The 18,487-nt window shown below is 42.1% G+C and overlaps 1 protein-coding gene across 1 annotated transcript; it reads right to left on the bottom strand.

Annotated features, from left to right (window-relative positions):
• Positions 1–374: 374 nt before the first annotated feature.
• slc30a2 (solute carrier family 30 member 2) lies at positions 375–16,834 on the bottom strand. The gene is made up of 8 exons (XM_003227375.4): positions 16,393–16,834; positions 9,040–9,254; positions 7,399–7,545; positions 4,804–4,957; positions 4,236–4,395; positions 2,477–2,582; positions 2,149–2,283; positions 375–768 (listed from the first exon to the last, which is right to left on the bottom strand). Exons 1-8 carry the CDS (start codon positions 16,428–16,430, stop codon positions 623–625), a joined length of 1,101 nt encoding a protein of 366 aa, XP_003227423.2. The 5' UTR covers positions 16,431–16,834; the 3' UTR covers positions 375–622.
• Between the last annotated feature and the right edge of the window lie 1,653 nt (positions 16,835–18,487).

Raw genomic sequence — 18,487 nt, 5'->3', positions numbered from 1 at the left:
TTTTGCAAGGTCTTCCAAAAAGAGCTGGCTTTTTAACAGCTATTGCATGGAATCACAGTGGAGAAAGTGGTCTCAAACTGCATCAATTCTCCAGTGTAGATGCACTCTTTAACGTCTCTCCAAGAGTCTTTCCACACAACAAATTCTAGACTGATGATCCTAATTTTAACCGCCATGGTTCCATCCTATGGAATCTCAGCCGGAGTTCTCCTGTGCCATACGGAGCTACAAATCCCAGAATTGCATGGCTATGAGTTAAAAGTGGCTTGATTCTAGTGTAAATGCACCCCTGAGTCCATATTCTGACAGAAGAGATTATTCACCTTGAAGAGACCCCGTAGCCAAGCCAACAAATAGGCACAGGTATCCAGCCGTTTCATTTTAGCTTCTTAAATTTTATAGAAAAAGAGAGAAGGACGGACAAAGGCACAAAAGGAACCGAAGGAGGAAAAGACTACAAGAGGACGGGAAAGGGAAAGTGTCTCTTTGCTCGGCTCCCAAACAAACCAGGGACAGGTTTGTTGCAAGTTGAGCGAGTCGGTTTTGGACACGATTGGTCCCAAAGTCAGAAAGAACCTCCGAGGTAGCAGCTCCGAAAAGGACGGGTTGTTGGCGGCAAGGCTCAGTCGGAGGGGCTCTGGCAGGCCCGGCAGTCCTTCATGTCCTCGGAGTAGTTCTCGATCTGGATGGTCATGGTGTGGAAATTGAAGGCTCGCTGCAGCCGGGAACTGGCTTCCTTCAGCACCGTCTGCGCGTCCGCGTCTTCGTCTGGGAAGGACAACAACACAGGCATTCATCGGGCACAACGTCACGCCTGGAACCAAGGGGCACTTCCGGGGTTCAAACCACCTCCGAGATTAGTCAGCTCAAAAAATAAAAATCCTGATTTACACATGAATTTCAACTGGTTAACCAAATAACCCATGCCAAGTAGATGAGAAGAAAAAATTAGTTTGGGAAAAGGACTTTTGGGGACTGCAGGTCTCCAAATCCCTGGCTCAGGATGGTCATTTTCCATAGTCACAAGAGTATTGTTACTACACTGCTATATGAAATCCAGATTATCTGCTTTGAGCCGGATTATATAGCAGTGTAAAGGTAAAGGTTTTCCCCAACAACAACAACAACAACAAGTGTCCTAGACACTTGGGAATTGTCCGACGTGTGATCCAATACAACAGCCAGCAGAGTGTCTGCTGTGGACTCATCTTGTTGTGTTTCAAATAATAATAATAATAATAATAATAATAATAATAATAATAATAATAATAATAATAATAGTGTCCGACATGTGATCTAATGCAACAGCCAGCAGAGTGTCTGCTGTGGACTCATCTTGTTGTGTTTCTAATAATAATAATAATAATAATAATAATAATAATAATAATAATAGTGTCCGACATGTGATCCAATATAACAGCCAGCAGAGTGTCTGCTGTGGACTCATCTTGTTGTGTTTCTAATAATAATAATAATAATAATAATAATAATAATAATAATAATAATAATAATAGTGTCCGACATGTGATCCAATATAACAGCCAGCAGAGTGTCTGCTGTGGACTCATCTTGTTGTGTTTCTAATAATAATAATAATAATAATAATAATAATAATAATAATAGTGTCCGACATGTGATCTAATGCAACAGCCAGCAGAGTGTCTGCTGTGGACTCATCTTGTTGTGTTTCTAATAATAATAATAATAATAATAATAATAATAATAATAATAATAATAATAGTACCCCGGCGCCATTGTGGCCAAGGGGGTTGCTAGGAGATGAAGTGGGTGAGGCCCAAAGTGGGCAGGGTCTACCCTTCTGACCAGCAACCAGGGTTGAAAACGGCTCTTCCTCGTTTTCCAATTTGGACTTTATTTTCCAAGTTTTTTGTTTGAAAGACATAGATTGGATGACTATGTCTTTTGTGGCCAAATTTGGTGTGATTTGGTTCAGTGGTTTTGTTGTTTACTCAGTCCTACAAACGTACATTACATTTTTAGATAGATAGATAGATAGATAGATAGATAGATAGATAGATAGATAGATAGATAGCAGCGTTGTAGCCTTTGGAGAATTGCAGACTTTTCCAAGCAACTTGCGAGTAAGTAACACCACAAATTTCCACAAATTTCCCCCGGGAAACTTACTGATGGCGATGTGGACGGAGAGGACAGGCTGAGACACGGTGAGGGCCCAGATATGGAGGCTGTGGAGGGCTTTCACCCCGTTGATGGACAACAGCGTCATCTTCACGTGGTTGAAATCCACTCCTTTGGGGGTTCCTACGGAAGGACAAAGGGTGCTCATGGGGGGCGTGAAACAAAACCAAAGGCAGGAGCATGGAACTGAGCCAGGCCTGAATCAGGGCCCTTCTACACTGCCATATAATCCAGATGATCACATCAAATAATCCACATTTTCCAGCCTTATTCCCAAGTCCCATTGGCCCCACAATCCAGAGGAGAGGAGACGTACCTTCCATGAGCACCAGGACAACGTCTCGGAGGATGCTCAACGTGGTTCCGAGGACCAGGATGGAAAAGAGGAAGGTGCAGATGGGATCCACGTATTTGTATTCTGGCTGGAAGGACACAAAGGCAGACCATGAGCCGTCTAGGAGCCGAATCTCTTTTTTGCAGTTCACCGTAAGACACAAGGAGTCAGTTGCCTCGGGCATTACGTACTACGCTTCCATAGCTTCCCACCATTCCAATTTCTCCCAATTAATCCCTTCCCAACCCACTTTCTCAGACACTTTTAAAAAGTCCCAGTTTCCTTTCCCCATGTGCCCCATTGTGCTCGGATCACTTCAATAGCTGCAAAGGGAATCCAAAGTGCAGTAGTAGATTAGTTGCGGTGGTGCAATGAGTTAAACAGTTAATCTGTTGAATTTGCTGACATAAAGGATGGCAGTTCGAGGTTGTGGGTCGGGTGAGCTCCCGCTGTTAGCCTTAGCTCCTGCCAACCTTGCGGTTCGAAAACATGCAAATGTGAGTAGATCAATAGGTACCGCTCCGGTGGGAAGGGAATGGCACTCCATGCAGTCATGCCAACTACATGACCTAGGAGGTGTCTAAGGACAACACCGGCTCTTCAGCTTAGAAATGGAGATGAGCACCAACCTCCAGAGTCAGACTCGATTAGACGTAATGTCAAGGGGTAAACTTTTACCTTTACTTTAAATAAAGCAAACATTGCAATAAAAAAGACTTAGAAAGAGAAAGAATTCCACTCCATGTGTGTCCTTACTTATGCCCAACATAAAAACTTTAAGTACTGATGGGGTTTTGGGTTTTTTTTTTATGTTAACCTGGCATGATGTGCATTGTAGTTCACCCCACAAGCTTATGTGTTTTGTTCAATTTTAAAAAATGACTTTTTCAAATAACTCGGGCAACGGCTGGTACCCAAGCTAGCTTGTAAATAAAGCAAAAATTACAATAAAAAAGACTCTAAAAGAAAGAGAAATAATTCCACTCCAGCTGGTGGCAACGTGGGTTAAACACTGAGCTGCTGAACTTGTTGAGCAAAAGGTTCGAATCTGGGGAGCGAGGTGAGCTCTCGCTATTAGCCCCAGCTCCTGAAAAATGTAGCAGTTCAATAATAATAATAATAATAATAATAATAATAATTATTATTATTATTATTATTATTATTATTATTATTTTATTCTTGTACCCCGCTTCTATCTCCCTGCAGGGACTCAGGGCGGCTTACAAATACAAAACTAATATACATACATAAAACATCAAATACTGAAAATGCACAAATGAAAAATTAAAACATACGATTAAAATCAACCATGAATAAGACAAAGTTAAAACACAGCAATGAAACATAAGGATGGGCTGATCAAAGTGCACTAAGTGAGATTTGTAAACATAGAGGAAATTAAAAGTGCTATAAGAACATGGAGGAGAACCCAAAAGTGAGTTGAACCCTGAAGCTATATAGAGAAATTACCCATGCAGATGAAACCGATCAAGGATAATCATTTGTACAAGAATTTAACATTCAGAGGGTGGTACTTATTCAAAAACATGCAAATGTAAGTAGATCAATAGGTACTGCTCCAGGCACTCCATGCAGTCATGCCAATGGCCACATGACCTTGGAGGTGTCTACCTACAACGCCGGCTCTTTGGCTTAGGAATGGAGATGAGCACCAACCCCCAGAATCAGATATGACTGGACTTAATGTTCGGGGAAAACCTTTACCTAGGTGTGTCCTTACTTTGAAATAAATGACGTAGGCTGCGACCAGGACCCCAATGCTCTGCAGAAGGTCCCCGACCACGTGGATGAAGGCGGCTCGGACGCTGGTGTTCTGCCTGCCCTCCCCGTGGCTGTGATGGCCGGGACCGTGTCCCGACTGGTGGAGGGAGATTCCCATTCTGGAGGAAGAGATCAAGAGCAAATGTCAAGGGAACTGGGAAAAGACACCCCGAAAGAAACCACAGAGACCCTCCGCTCCGGTAGCCTTCCGAGATCAGACATTAGATACAAATTCAAACTATGGAACAAACCTACAGAACCTATCCTGTTCCTGTATTCCCACCTAATCTATAATTCACAGAAGGACGGCATCATCGGCTACCACGATCTCAGCATTTAGGAACAAATAATTTGGGTGTGGATTGATCTTACGTAGGTAGTTAAGATCCATCCGTTCTACAAAAGACCTGCTCCTAGTGGTATGAATAGCAACAAAACTAGTGGCATTTTTTGGACGCTTTCTTGAGACCGTGTCACCATGAGCCCCTGGAATTCAATGTCTAGCCTTACGTCACGGCGATACGCACATGATGTTCACCACCACAGCACAACCGGAGGTGATGAGCATGGCGTTGCCTTCGATCTCGTAGTCGCCCGAGAGGAGCCGTTGCACCGCCAAGTAGACCAAGACGCCCGTCACCACCCAGATGGACAGCACAGACAAGAGGGCTCCCAAAATCTCTGCAAAACCAAGAATATAGCGTTGAGCATCCGATACCAAAATGGAATATAATACAGGCTGACAGAATGATCTGAAGTGCATTTCCTTTGGGGTTACTTTTGGATATAATACCTTATATCCAATGCCATGTGCCGCCGCCCTGTTTTTACTATTTTTTAACCTATGCATTGTTTCTTATCCGGTGGTTTTACTTATTATTTATTATTATAAATAATATACGATTTCCTGCTTCTTAGCAGGGGGTTGGACTGGATGGCCCATGAGGTCTCTTCCAACTCTACTATTCTATGATTCTATGATTATATCAATGTTAAAATGCTGGTTTAATCTATGTGCCATGTTATATGTCTATCGTGTTTGTTTTATTGCAACTGTACTTTATTTTGCTTATTGTGGATATTTGGGCTTGGCCCCATGTTAGCTGCCCCAAGTCCCTGTGGAGAGATGGAGGCGGGGTATAAAAATAAAATTATTATTATTATTATTGACACAACAACATCGTATGACACAGTAAACAAGATAAATATGCTGGATTTCGTTTCACAAAATCACAAGTCGAACACTTCCCAAGTGTCTAGGACTGTGTGATGTATTTTCGGATGATGCGTGCAGATCCCAGCAGGGTGGCCTTTTGCAGTTGGCAGATCGTGATTTTGTCAATGTCTGTTATTTCCAAATGCCGGCTGAGATCTTTTGGCACAGCACCCAGTGTGCCCATCACCACCGGGACCACCTGCACTGGTTTCTGCCAGAGTCTTTGCAGTTCCATCTTGAGGTCCTGATAGCGGCTGAGTTTTTCCTGTTGTTTTTCATCAATGCGACTGTCACCTGGGATGGCAACATCAATTATCCAAACCTTGTTTTTTTCCACAACTGTGATGTCTGGTGTGTTGTGTTCCAGAACTTTATCAGTCTGATTCGGAAGTCCCACAGTATCTTTGCGTGTTCATTTTCCAATACTTTGCTGGTTTGTGATCCCACCAGTTCTTTGCTGCTGGGAGGTGGTACTTGAGGTATAAGTTCCAATGGATCATTTGGGCCACACAGTTGTGCCTCTGTTTGTTGTCTGTCTGTGCAATTTTCTTACAGCAGCTCAGGATATGATCAATGGTTTCCTCGGTTTTCTTGCACAGCCTGCATTTTGGGTCATCAGCTGATTTTTCGATCTTGGCCTTAATTGCCTTTGTCCTGATGTCTTGCTCCTGGGCTGCAAGGATCAGGCCTTCTGTCTCCTTCTTCAGGGTCCCATTCGTGAGCCAGAGCCAAGTCTTCTCCTTCTCAGCTTTTCCTTCAATTTTGTCAAGGAACTTTCCATGCAGTGTTTTGTTGTGCCAGCTGTCAGCTCTAGTTTGTAGTGCAGTTTTCTTGTACTGGTTTTTTGTCTGTTGTGTTTTGAGGAGTTTCTGATTTTTGACTTTAATCAAAGCAGGTTATTATTATTATTATTATTATTATTATTATTACTCTTTGAGATGGTGAGAGCAGCCACCAAGTTCGCACTTAACTAGCCAACCCATCGCTATCAACACTTGCTTTTTCTTTCACATTCCCAGCTAATTTCAGTTTCTGAAAACTGAGTTCAGTTAATCCAACAAGAGAGAAGAAAAAGGTTGGGGATTTTGCTCTTCCCTGTAGATTTGGGCAAAACAAACTGCTGCGAGCTCTCCTGTTTTGTTAACGTTTGCTATTTTGGCCACATATGATGCTGCTTGGTCACACATATCTCAGTCTATATATGTGGAGATTGGGCAGATTTATCCTTGGTTAACATATGTGAATCATGTTTTATTGATTAGCCCATCGGCCGTATCAAAACATTTAACACATAGACATACATACAACATACAACCCGCGGTACAAAAGAAGTTAAAATAAACAAGCTGTTAACAAGATCCCGTTCAGGTCAAATATCTGCATCACCTCCACAGTTTACCCCAATTAATTCCAAATATGCCATTCTCAGCTGTGTTGCTTTAAATAGGAAAAGGGCTGTTTTGTGAGTTATTTTAGGATTCTGGCTGACCAACAAAAATGAAGTTCTAATATGTGGGTCCCGGTGTGTTTTGTGAATAATGTATGGCCTGAGGCATTGGTCTCTCTCTTTCTTATACAATTCACAGCTGAACAGAACATGTGCGATATCCTCCACCTCTGATGCTCCACAAATACAAAATCATTCGTTGTATGGAACTTGATTAAACCGTCTGTGTTTATATGTGGAAAACGAACTCTGATGGACAAAGCATCAACATAAGCTGCACATTTAGAGCCATTGTATTGGTGTGGTCATGTTTCAAATCCTGGTCACACTCTCTCAAGTACAAAAACAAACCTGAACCATTTTTCAGAGAGCAAAATAAACTTATTGGGTCACCGTAAATTGGAATAGACTTGAAGGCATAACATAGCAAAAGTGGGAAGTTTGTAAAGCCCAAGTTACCTGCACGATGCCAGCCAAAATTCATGGTTTTGGTGGGAGGACGAGAGGACATCCAGAGCGAGAAAAGGCTGATCATCATGCTGGCAAAGTCGGTGAGGAGATGGGCAGCATCCGTCATAATGGCCAGACTATGAGCAATGTATCCTCCTGGGGAGAAGGAGAGAAGACCGAGAAAAATAAGGACAAGCAGGACATCGTTTGTCTCTTTCTCGTGCCAAGAATATCAACCCAAGAGTTCAGATTTGGTGCAGAAAAAGGTCCAAGACTGGTCTCCTTGCTCTGCTAGATTTTTGCAAGCACCAAGGTTCACAATGCACCAAAACAAAGTTGATACTGTTGCTCTTATTTATTTTGACACTGTATCTTGCAATTTCCTCAAAACTGGGAACAACATGACTTAGAATTTAAAACAAATACAACACAGCTAAAAAAAAGTCAACATTAAACTATTTGCAACATGAAAACAATACACAAGTATGCAACACCCGATGTATTTCTCTCGATGCATGTCAAGAAAGAGTCCCTGCCTAAGGAAGGCTGCTATGGGGAAGAAAAAAGGATTTTAGCCCAATATATATATATACATATACTGTAGAGTCTCACTTATCCAACATAAACGGGCTGGCAGAATGTTGGATCAGTGAATATGTTGGATAATGAGAAGGGATTAAGAAAATTTTATGGTTGGGGGGGTCACCACAACGTGAAGAACTGTCTTAAGGGGTCGCGGCATTAGGAAAGTTGAGAACCACTGATGTAATGGCACACAGGTAACTCAGTTGTTAGACTGAAAAACCATAAAGTAATGTTATGGCTGGAGGGTCGCCACAACATGAGGAACTGTCTTAAGGAGTCGCAGCATTAGGAAGGTTGAGAACTACAGTAGAGTCTCACTTATCCAACACTCGCTTATCCAACGTTCTGGATTATCCAACACATTTTTGTAGTCAATGTTTTCAATATATCGTGATATTTTGGTGCTAAATTCGTAAATACAGTAATTATTACATAGCATTACTGCATATTGAACTACTTTTTCTGCCAAATTTGTTGTCTAACATGATGTTTTGGTGCTTCATTTGCAAAACCATAACCTAATTTGATGTTTAATAGGCTTTTCCTTAATGCCTCCTTATTATCCAACATATTCGCTTATCCAACATTCTGCCGGCCCATTTATGTTGGATAAGTGAGACTCTACTGTACTGATGTAATGGCACACAGGTAACTCAGCTGTTAGACTGAAAAACCATAAAATAATTTTATGGTTGGAGGGTCGCCATAACATGAGGAACTGTCTTAAGGGGTCGCGGCATTAGGAAGGTTGAGAACCACTGATGTAATGGCACACAGGTAACTCAGCTGTTAGACTGAAAAACCATAAAATAATTTTATGGTTGGAGGGTCGCCATAACATGAGGAACTGTCTTAAGGGGTCGCGGCATTAGGAAGGTTGAGAACCACTGATGTAATGGCACACAGGTAACTCAGCTGTTAGACTGAAAAACCATAAAATAATTTTATGGTTGGGGGGTCGCCACAACATGAGGAACTGTCTTAAGGGGTCACAGCATTAGGAAGGTTGAGAACCACTGAATTAAAGCAAGGTTCTTCCTGGCAGTTTATCGTGAGCAGGCTTACCCACAACTTCCCCGGTCATGAAGACTAAGCAGATGACCGAGGCGAGATACAACTTCCGCCGAGCCCTCTCTTTCTCTGCGTCATAGCCGTTGCTGGCGGCCCAGCTGGAGTGGCAGTGCTGGTTCCCCTTCAGGCCCAGCTCGATGGCACTGAGGTCCGGAACGTAGCCCACCACGGCCCCGTTGCCATTCTTCCCAGAGATCCCCAGATAAGACCTAGAGCAGAAAAGAACAGCTTTAATGTATGTGTGTGTGCATGGATTCAAGGAGGATGCAATTATTTCCAAGTGCCCTCAAGTTGCATCAGAATTATAGTCTTGGAAGAGACCATCGTGGTCATTTAGTCCAACCCACAAGAAGATTCCACCACACCCAGAGGCAGCACATTCCTTCTCTGAACCTGTTTCTACAAACTTCCCGAAGAACGACTCCTTGAAACGGGCACGGCTTTTCTAGATGAGTTTGACGAGTACACATTAGAGCGGAACACTCTCTTCCCGTCACTTGAACACTTCGGTCTGATTAACTCAGAATTTTAGCCTCCTTATCCTGTTATCAAGAAACAATAACAGTAATGTTATGTAGTAATTACTGTATTCACGAATTTAGCACCAAAACATTGAACTGGGATATAGAGCAGTGTGGACTCAGATAACCCAGTTCAAAGCAGATATTGTGGGTTATTCTGCTTTGATATTCTGGGTTATATAGCTGTGTGGAAAAACACTGAGGGTCCTTCCACACAGCCATATAACCCAGAATATCAAGGCAGGTAATCCACAATTAAAAGGCCACCGAAAGGGAATCTGGCTCCTGATATTAAAAAAAAACTCTAAAATCAGGACAATAAATAAAGAACAGGAGCGCCGGTGGCAAAGTGTGTTAAAGCACTGAGCTGCTGAACTTGCAGACCGAAAGGTCCCAGGTTCAAATCCCAGGAGCGGAATGAGCACCCGCTGTTAGCCCCAGCTCCTGCCAACCTAGCAGTTCGAAAACATGCTAATGTGAGTAGATCAATAGGTACCGCTCCGGTGGGAAGGTAACAGCGCTCCATGCAGTCATGCTAATGGCCACATGACCATGGAGGTGTCTACGGACAATGCCGGCTCTTCGGCTTAGAAATGGAGATGAGCACCAACCCCTGGAGTCGGGAAATTCAGACAGGAAACAATCAGAGCCAGCTAACACCTCTCAACAATGGATTCCCCCAGACAGGAAGCAAAGCCATTCAATGCTAATCAAGGTGGCCACTTACAACATTCACACTTGCCTCAAGGACTGACATTCCACATATATATAAACCCCACTTGCCTAGTTTCCAAGAGACTTCAACAGCGCCCCCCAAAACGACGGCGCCTGAGGCAACCGCCTAATTTGCCTTACAGGTGAACCGCCCCTGCTCACGTGCCTTCTGCAAGATTTTAAAAACATACAGAACCGCATGTGTTAAAATTCAACAGTGCTGAAGGGCAACTCTAAATGTCGGAGATATTTCAGGGACTGTGTGCGGAAGGAAGCATGGGACGAAACCAGGTGTTGGTTTAGAAGAAAGAGACCCATAGCATATCATACAAGGCACTTAAGTCAATATGCTACAATTTCTTTTTCCTCTCGACGGGCATTCATGGGTGCCGGGCTGGAGAGAACGACTCCGTGTTCTAGAAATGGAGATCACGTACTCTAAACACACACGGACTCTTGACTACGCAGGTTTAAGGAGCCGCCAGCAAAAAAAGTAAATAGATACAAAGGCCATGTGTTGTTGAAGGCCTTCATGGCCGGAATCAAAGGGTTGTTGTGTGTTTTCCGGGCTGTCTGGCCATGTTCCAGAAGCAGCATTCTCTCCTGACGTTTCGCCCACATCTATGGCAGGCATCCTCAGGCCCTTTCCTTTTCCCCCTCCGCCGCTTAAGCGGCGGAGGGGGAAAAGGAAGGGGCCTGAGGATGCCTGCCATAGATGTGGGCGAAACGTCAGGAGAGAATGCTTCCGAAACACGACCATACAGCCCGGGAAACACACAACAACCCTACAACGACCATGTTTAGGGCAGACTTAGAAAAGTGTGACAACACCTATAAATAATCCGGACAGACTTGCCAAAAGAAGGTTGCATTTATTGCCGTTTTAATCTCAACGGACAGGATATTCCACAATCTGGGGGCGATTGAAGAAAATGTTCTGAGTAACAACCAGCCTAGTTTGCATGAAAGAAGGAAATGTCCCACAACTACGGAATTCAAAGTAGACGTCACTGCACAAAGCAGACATGCTCCTGGGCTTTGCTTCCATAGCTAGTAGCTACCAGAAGTAGAAAAAAGAGGGATGATAATAATAATACAGTAGAGTCTCACTAATCCAAGCCTCGCTTATCCAAGCCTCTGGATAATCCAAGCCATTTTTGTAGTCAATGTTTCCAATATATCGTGATATTTTGGTGCTAAATTCGTAAATACAGTAATTACAACATAATATTACTGCGCATTGAACTACTTTTTCTGTCAAATTTGTTGTATAACATGAAGTTTTGGTGCTTAATTTGTAAAATCATAACCTAATTTGATGTTTAATAGGCTTTTCCTTGATCAGTCCTTATTATCCAAGATATTTGCTTATCCAAGCTTCTGCTGGCCCGTTTAGCTTGGATTAGTGAGACTCTACTGTAATAATAATAATAATAATAATAATAATAATAATAATAATAATAAGTTTCTACTTTTCTTATGTTTCCCAGCTAGACACATACTGTATATACTCGACTATAAGCCTAGTTTTTCAGCCCTTTCTTTAAGCCTGAAAAAGCCCCCCTCGGCTTATACTCAGGTGAGGGTCCAGGTTGGCTTATATTTGGGTCAGCTTATACTCGAGAATATATGGTACGTTCATTATTTTTCTCTATTATTGTTGCTACTATTACATTTATTTTACTCTATTTTTATTATTATTAATACAGTAGAGTCTCACTTATCCAACATAAACGGGCCGGCAGAATGTTGGATAAGCGAATATGTTGGAGAATAAGGAGGGATTAAGGAAAAGCCTATTAAACATCAAATTAGGTTATGATTTTACAAATGAAGCACCAAAACATCATGTTAGACAACAAATTTGGCAGAAAAAGGAGTTCAATATGGAGTAATGCTATGTAGTAATTACTGTATTTATGAATTTAGCACCAAAATATCACAATATATTGAAAACATTGACTACAAAAATGCGTTGGATAATCCAGAACGTCTCCTTCTCAGCCTGGACGGTCATCTGTCGGGAGCACATTCTCCAAAAGGCCAAAGATCACACATCAGACAATTATAGTCCCGTGAAGTCCACTGAACAATGGATACACTCAGCAACTACAAAAGGTGGATTGTAAGTAACTACACAAAGGTGGATTGTAGTCAGAAGGGTTGAGAAGGTAAATGGATGGCGAGTGGGGTGGAAAGGATGCTTCCCATGCGCCTCGTATAGAAGATTTCCTTCATTAGGTATCCTCCAAAGTTTTGCATAATTCACGACACCGATCCTGTGAGTTTTGAGGCTTCAAACAAGCTGCTTGTTTACATCACAACAACCACTGACATGGATGCAATCAAACTCCTTATCTAGTTCAACTCTCTCAGCCTAACCAAACACAATAATAATAATAATTATTATTATTAACACTGGGTGCCGTGCCAAAAGATCTCAGCCAGCATTTGGAAACAATAGACATTGACAAAATTACGATCTATCAACTGCAAAAGGCCACCCTACTGGGATCTGCGCACATCATCCGAAAATACATCACACAGCCTAGACACTTGGGAAGTGTTGGACTTGTGATTTTGTGAAATGAAATCCAGCATATCTATCTTGTTTGCTGTGTCATAATAAAATAATAATAATAATAGTAATAGTAATAATAATAATAATAATAATAATAATCTGCCGACTGCAAAAGGCCACCCTACTGGGATCTGCACGCATCATCCGAAAATACATCACACAGTCCTAGACACTTGGGAAGTGTTCGACTTGTGATTTTGTGATACGAAATCCAGCATGTCTATCTTGTTTGCTGTGGCATAATATAATAATAATAATAGTAATAATAGTAATAATAATCTGACAACTGCAAAAGGCCACCCTACTGGGATCTGCGCACATCATCCGAAAATACATCACACAGTCCTAGACACTTGGGAAGTGTTCGACTTGTGGTTTTGTGATACGAAATCCAGCATATCTATCTTGTTTGCTGTGTCATACAATAAAATAATAATAATAATAATAATAATACAGTAGAGTCTCACTTATCCAAGCTAAATGGGCCGGCAGAACCTTGGATAAGCGAATATCTTGGATAATAAGGAGGGATTAAGGAAAAGCCTATTAAACATCAAATTAGGTTGTGATTTTACAAATTAAGCACCAAAACATCATGTTATACAAATTTGTCAGAAAAAAAGTAGTTCAATACGCAGTAATGTTATGTAGTAATTACTGTATTTACGAATTTAGCACCAAAATATCATGATATAATGAAAACATTGACTACAAAAATGCGTTGGATAATCCAGAACCTTGGATAAGTGAGTCTTGGATAAGTGAGACTCTACTGTAATAATAATAATAATAATAATAATAATAATAAATCTGAAAATACATCACACAGTCCTAGACACTTGGAAAGTGTTCGACTTGTGATTTTGTGATACGAAATCCAGCATATTTATCTTGTTTGCTGTGTCATAAAATAATAATAATAATAATAATAATAATAATAATAATAATACATCACACAGTCCTAGACACTTGGAAAGTGTTCGACTTGTGATTTTGTGATACGAAATCCAGCATGTCTATCTTGTTTGCTGTGTCATAAAATAATAATAATAATAATAATAATAATAATAATAATAATAATAATAATAATACATCACACAGTCCTAGACACTTGGAAAGTGTTCGACTTGTGATTTTGTGATATAAAATCCAGCATATTTATCTTGTTTGCTGTGTTGTTGTGTCAATAATAATAATAATAATAATAATAATAATAATAACTTTATTCTTGTACCTTGCCTCCATCTCTCCAAAGGGACTTGGAGTAGTTTGCATAAGAAAACAAACCAACCACAACATAAATTAACGTATAATCCATGAAATTAAAACACATACTGTAGCAACGCTATAAAACAACATAACAACAATGCTCTTGTGTCTCTCTGAAGCAGATGAAATATGTGTCGTGCATTTCTATGCTATAAAAGTGTTCTCCAAGATTTAAAGGAAGACATTAGTTCCTCCAGATGTTTGGGACTACAACTCCCACAATCCCTCTCCACGGTGCCAACCGCCAGCGTGAGTTTCGTACGGCCCCAAATATCCGAAGCCTTGAAACATCTCTGCGACGAAACTGACATTTCGAGCTCTCCTTCCTTCTCGAGGGCATTTTATGTCCATTTCACGCTACATTTCACGAGCTTTAGGTTTTTACACTTAATTGAACTGGAACGACAACCGACCGGCGTATGCTCCGGTGCTGCATATCTGCTGACAAAAGATCAAAAAGCCTCGCTTTCTACTGATACACTTTGTACTAACAGGCCGCACAACGCGTTTGGAAACCGCCTCCCTCGGTGGGGTGGCAAGAACCTGGGGCAAAGGATCTGGGGCAATTGTGCCTCCGGCTTCCCCCCAGAGAGGCCGTGGAGCGATTGTTGTACACACACCCATATGTGTATGTGTATCTATATATATAAAAGGGTAATGAAATTCCGGCCTAGGACAAGACAACAAAACTACACATCCCAGAAACACTAAACTTGGCAGCACAACCCCTCATCCATGCCTCTACGTTCATACAACAAAAAGAAAAGAAAAATAAAGTCCTAATTAGAGGTATGGGAATAATTGTCTTTATCCAATTGCTGCCAGTTAGAAGGCTAAGCTCCGCCCGCTTGGTCTCCTAGCAACCCACTCAGCCCAGGGGACAGGCAGAGTTAGGCCTCACTTAGGCCTCTTCCACACTGCCTATAAAATACAGGTTATCTGATTTTAACTGGATTATATGGCAGTGTAGACTCAAGGCCCTTCCCCACAGCTATATTACCCATTTATAATGGACTTAATGTCAGGAGAAAACCTTTACCCTTTACCTTAACTACCACCAATTCCTTAATACTTTATTTCCCATACCACTATACTTCGCCACAGCAATGCGTGGCCGGGCACAGCTAGTATACACATATTGACATAAATACACACACACACATATATACACACACACACAGACATATACACACATGGTATATATGCACATATATATACATATATATATATATATATATACACATACATATATATACAGACACACACACACACATATATACACACACACACAGACATATACACACATGGTATATATGCATATATATATATATATATATATATATACATATATACATATATATACAGACACACACACACACAGATATACACACATGGTATATATGCACATATATATATATATATACATACACATACATATATATACAGACACACACACAGACATATACACACATGGTATATATGCACATATATATATATACATACACATACATATATATACAGACACACACACACATATATATACACACACACAGACATATACACATGGTATATATGCACATATATATATATATATATATATATATATATATATACATACACATACATATATATATACAGACACACACACACACATATATACACACACACACAGACATATACACACATGGTATATATGCACATATATATATATATACATACACATACATATATATACAGACACACACACACACATATACAGACACACACACACAGACATATACACACATGGTATATATGCACATATATATATATACATACACATACATATATATACAGACACACACACACACATATATACACACACACACAGACATATACACACATGGTATATATGCACACATATATATATATATACATACACATACATATATATACAGACACACACTTATACATATGTTATGTAAATCTTATGTTATGTATATCTTATTCCAAGTTGGTTGGGGATGTTGGGCATTATCTTCCAGAAAGGAACCTTTCCCAGCTGAGAGGGAGGGAAGAGAGACGCCCCTCTGCCTGGGGGATGGTGGGAGTTGTAGTCCCCAAAGCTTCTGCTGCTGCCAAGTGGAACTCTTGGCATTGCCAAAGGAAAGGAGCGCGGGGCGGATCCAGGGCAAGGGCAAGCTGGCCTGCGTCCGCCTGGGCCGGGGATGCTGGGCGCCCGAGTCCCAAGGGGAACTTTCCCCAGCTTTGGGGGCTGCTCACCTGCCCTGCATCCCGTGGAGGAGGCGGCTCTTCTCCATCGCGGCCCCGCAGGTGTGGTGTCGCTCCGCCCTGGGCCGCCCGAGCTCCGTCCGGGAGGAAAGGCCGTTTCCCCGCAGCTGCCGCCTCTTATCCCGCTCTGCGCCCGGAGGGAGAGCAGCCCGGGTGGAGACGCCGCCGAGAGCGTGCGCAAAGGCCGGGGGGCGGCCCAGGGAAGAAGGAGCGAAGGAGCGAAGGAGACGCGGACCGGCTGCAAACCCGCCAAGGACGCCCAGCAAGGCCCAGGAGAGACCCGTCCTTGCCCGGCACGGAGCCTCCTCCGCCGTCTCCCCAGGCGTGGTTGGGAGCTCCTCCGTTCCCTCCAGACACCTCCAGGCTTCCTCTGCCTTCCCACCTTGGAAAGAATGTCCCAGCTCCCCCTCGGCAAAAGTCTGCCAAAGTCTTCCTCGCCAGGGCAGGGGCCCTCAAACTTTTTAAGTGGAGGGCTGATTCACAGTCCCGAAGACTGTTAGGGGGCCGGACTATAATGAAATAGTTGACTATAATGAAATTAAGATTGTTGTAGTTGTGGCCTTCAAGTCATTTCAGACTTAGGTCAATCCTAAGTCTAAAGTTTAGGACAGAGGCCAAGTCAATGACCTTGGAGGGCCGCATCCGGCCCATGGTCCTTAGTTTGGCGACCCCTGATCTAGACGATCTCATAAGACCATAGGTAAGCAAAGAGACCTCCAAAGACCATCTAGATGGTCTCATAAGACAATAGGTAAGGAAAGTGACCTCCAAAAGCCATCTAGATGGTCTCATAAGACAATACGTAAGGAAAGTGACCTCCAAAAGCCATCTAGATGGTCTCATAAGGCCGTAGCCAAGCAAAGAGACCTTCAAAGACCATCTAGATGGTCTCATAAGACAATAGGTAAGGAAAGTGACCTCCAAAAGCCATCTAGATGGTCTCATAAGGCCGTAGCCAAGCAAAGATACCTTCAAAGACCATCTAGATGGTCTCATAAGACAATAGGTAAGGAAAGTGACCTCCAAAAGCCATCTAGATGGTCTCATAAGGCCGTAGCCAAGCAAAGAGACCTTCAAAGACCATCTAGATGGTCTCATAAGACAATAGGTAAGGAAAGTGACCTCCAAAAGCCATCTAGATGGTCTCATAAGGCCGTAGCCAAGCAAAGAGACCTTCAAAGACCATCTAGATGGTCTCATAAGACAATAGGTAAGGAAAGTGACCTCCAAAAGCCATCTAGATGGTCTCATAAGGCCGTAGCCAAACAAAGAGACCTTCAAAGACCATCTAGATGGTCTCATAGGACCATCAATAAGGAAAGTGACCTCCAAAAGCCATCTAGATGGTCTCATAAGGCCGTAGCCAAGCAAAGAGACCTTCAAAGACTATCTAGATGGTCTCATAAGACAATAGGTAAGGAAAGTGACCTCCAAAAGCCATCTAGATGGTCTCATAAGGCCGTAGCCAAGCAAAGAGACCTTCAAAGACCATCTAGATGGTCTCATAAGACAATAGGTAAGGAAAGTGACCTCCAAAAGCCATCTAGATGGTCTCATAAGGCCGTAGCCAAGCAAAGAGACCTTCAAAGACCATCTAGATGGTCTCATAGGACCATCGATAAGGAAAGTGACCTCCAAAAGCCATCTAGATGGTCTCATAAGGCCGTAGCCAAGCAAAGAGACCTTCAAAGACCATCTAGATGGTCTCATAGGACCATCGATAAGGAAAGTGACCTCCAAAAGCCATCTAGATGGTCTCATAAGGCCGTAGCCAAGCAAAGAGACCTTCAAAGACCATCTAGATGGTCTCATAATGTGATTGAGGTGACCCCCCCCCCCAGGACTTTGTAAAAGATAGTTCAAAAATCAAGACTTTATGTTCTATATTCCATATATTTATAGTAGAAGGTGATTGAGACTTTTTACTGGAGTTTACTGTGGTTTACTAAAACTCTCTGCACAAAAGGTGTTTGACCTTTTAGCCTGAGGCAAGAGATAACAACTACTATCATGTCTCCTCTCCACCTTCTCTTCTTCAGGCTCCTCATAGGGCAGAGATGTAGACTATGTGGGAGAGATGGTAGAC

Source organism: Anolis carolinensis, unplaced genomic scaffold (genome assembly GCF_035594765.1).
Source record: "Anolis carolinensis isolate JA03-04 unplaced genomic scaffold, rAnoCar3.1.pri scaffold_10, whole genome shotgun sequence".
Taxonomy (NCBI): Eukaryota; Metazoa; Chordata; class Lepidosauria; order Squamata; family Dactyloidae; genus Anolis; species Anolis carolinensis.
This window is presented reverse-complemented; position numbering and strand designations above follow the sequence as displayed.

Excerpts from the sequence above, each read along its gene's own strand:
- slc30a2 (XM_003227375.4), bottom strand. The coding sequence starts at position 16,430 with ATGGAGAAGAGCCGCCTCCTCCACGGGATGCAGGGCAG. Across the intron at positions 2,284-2,476 it reads TGTCCTGGTGCTCATGGAAG|GAACCCCCAAAGGAGTGGAT; the intron begins GTACGTCTCCTC and ends GTCCTTCCGTAG. Across the intron at positions 769-2,148 it reads CTCCGTCCACATCGCCATCA|ACGAAGACGCGGACGCGCAG; the intron begins GTAAGTTTCCCG and ends TGTCCTTCCCAG.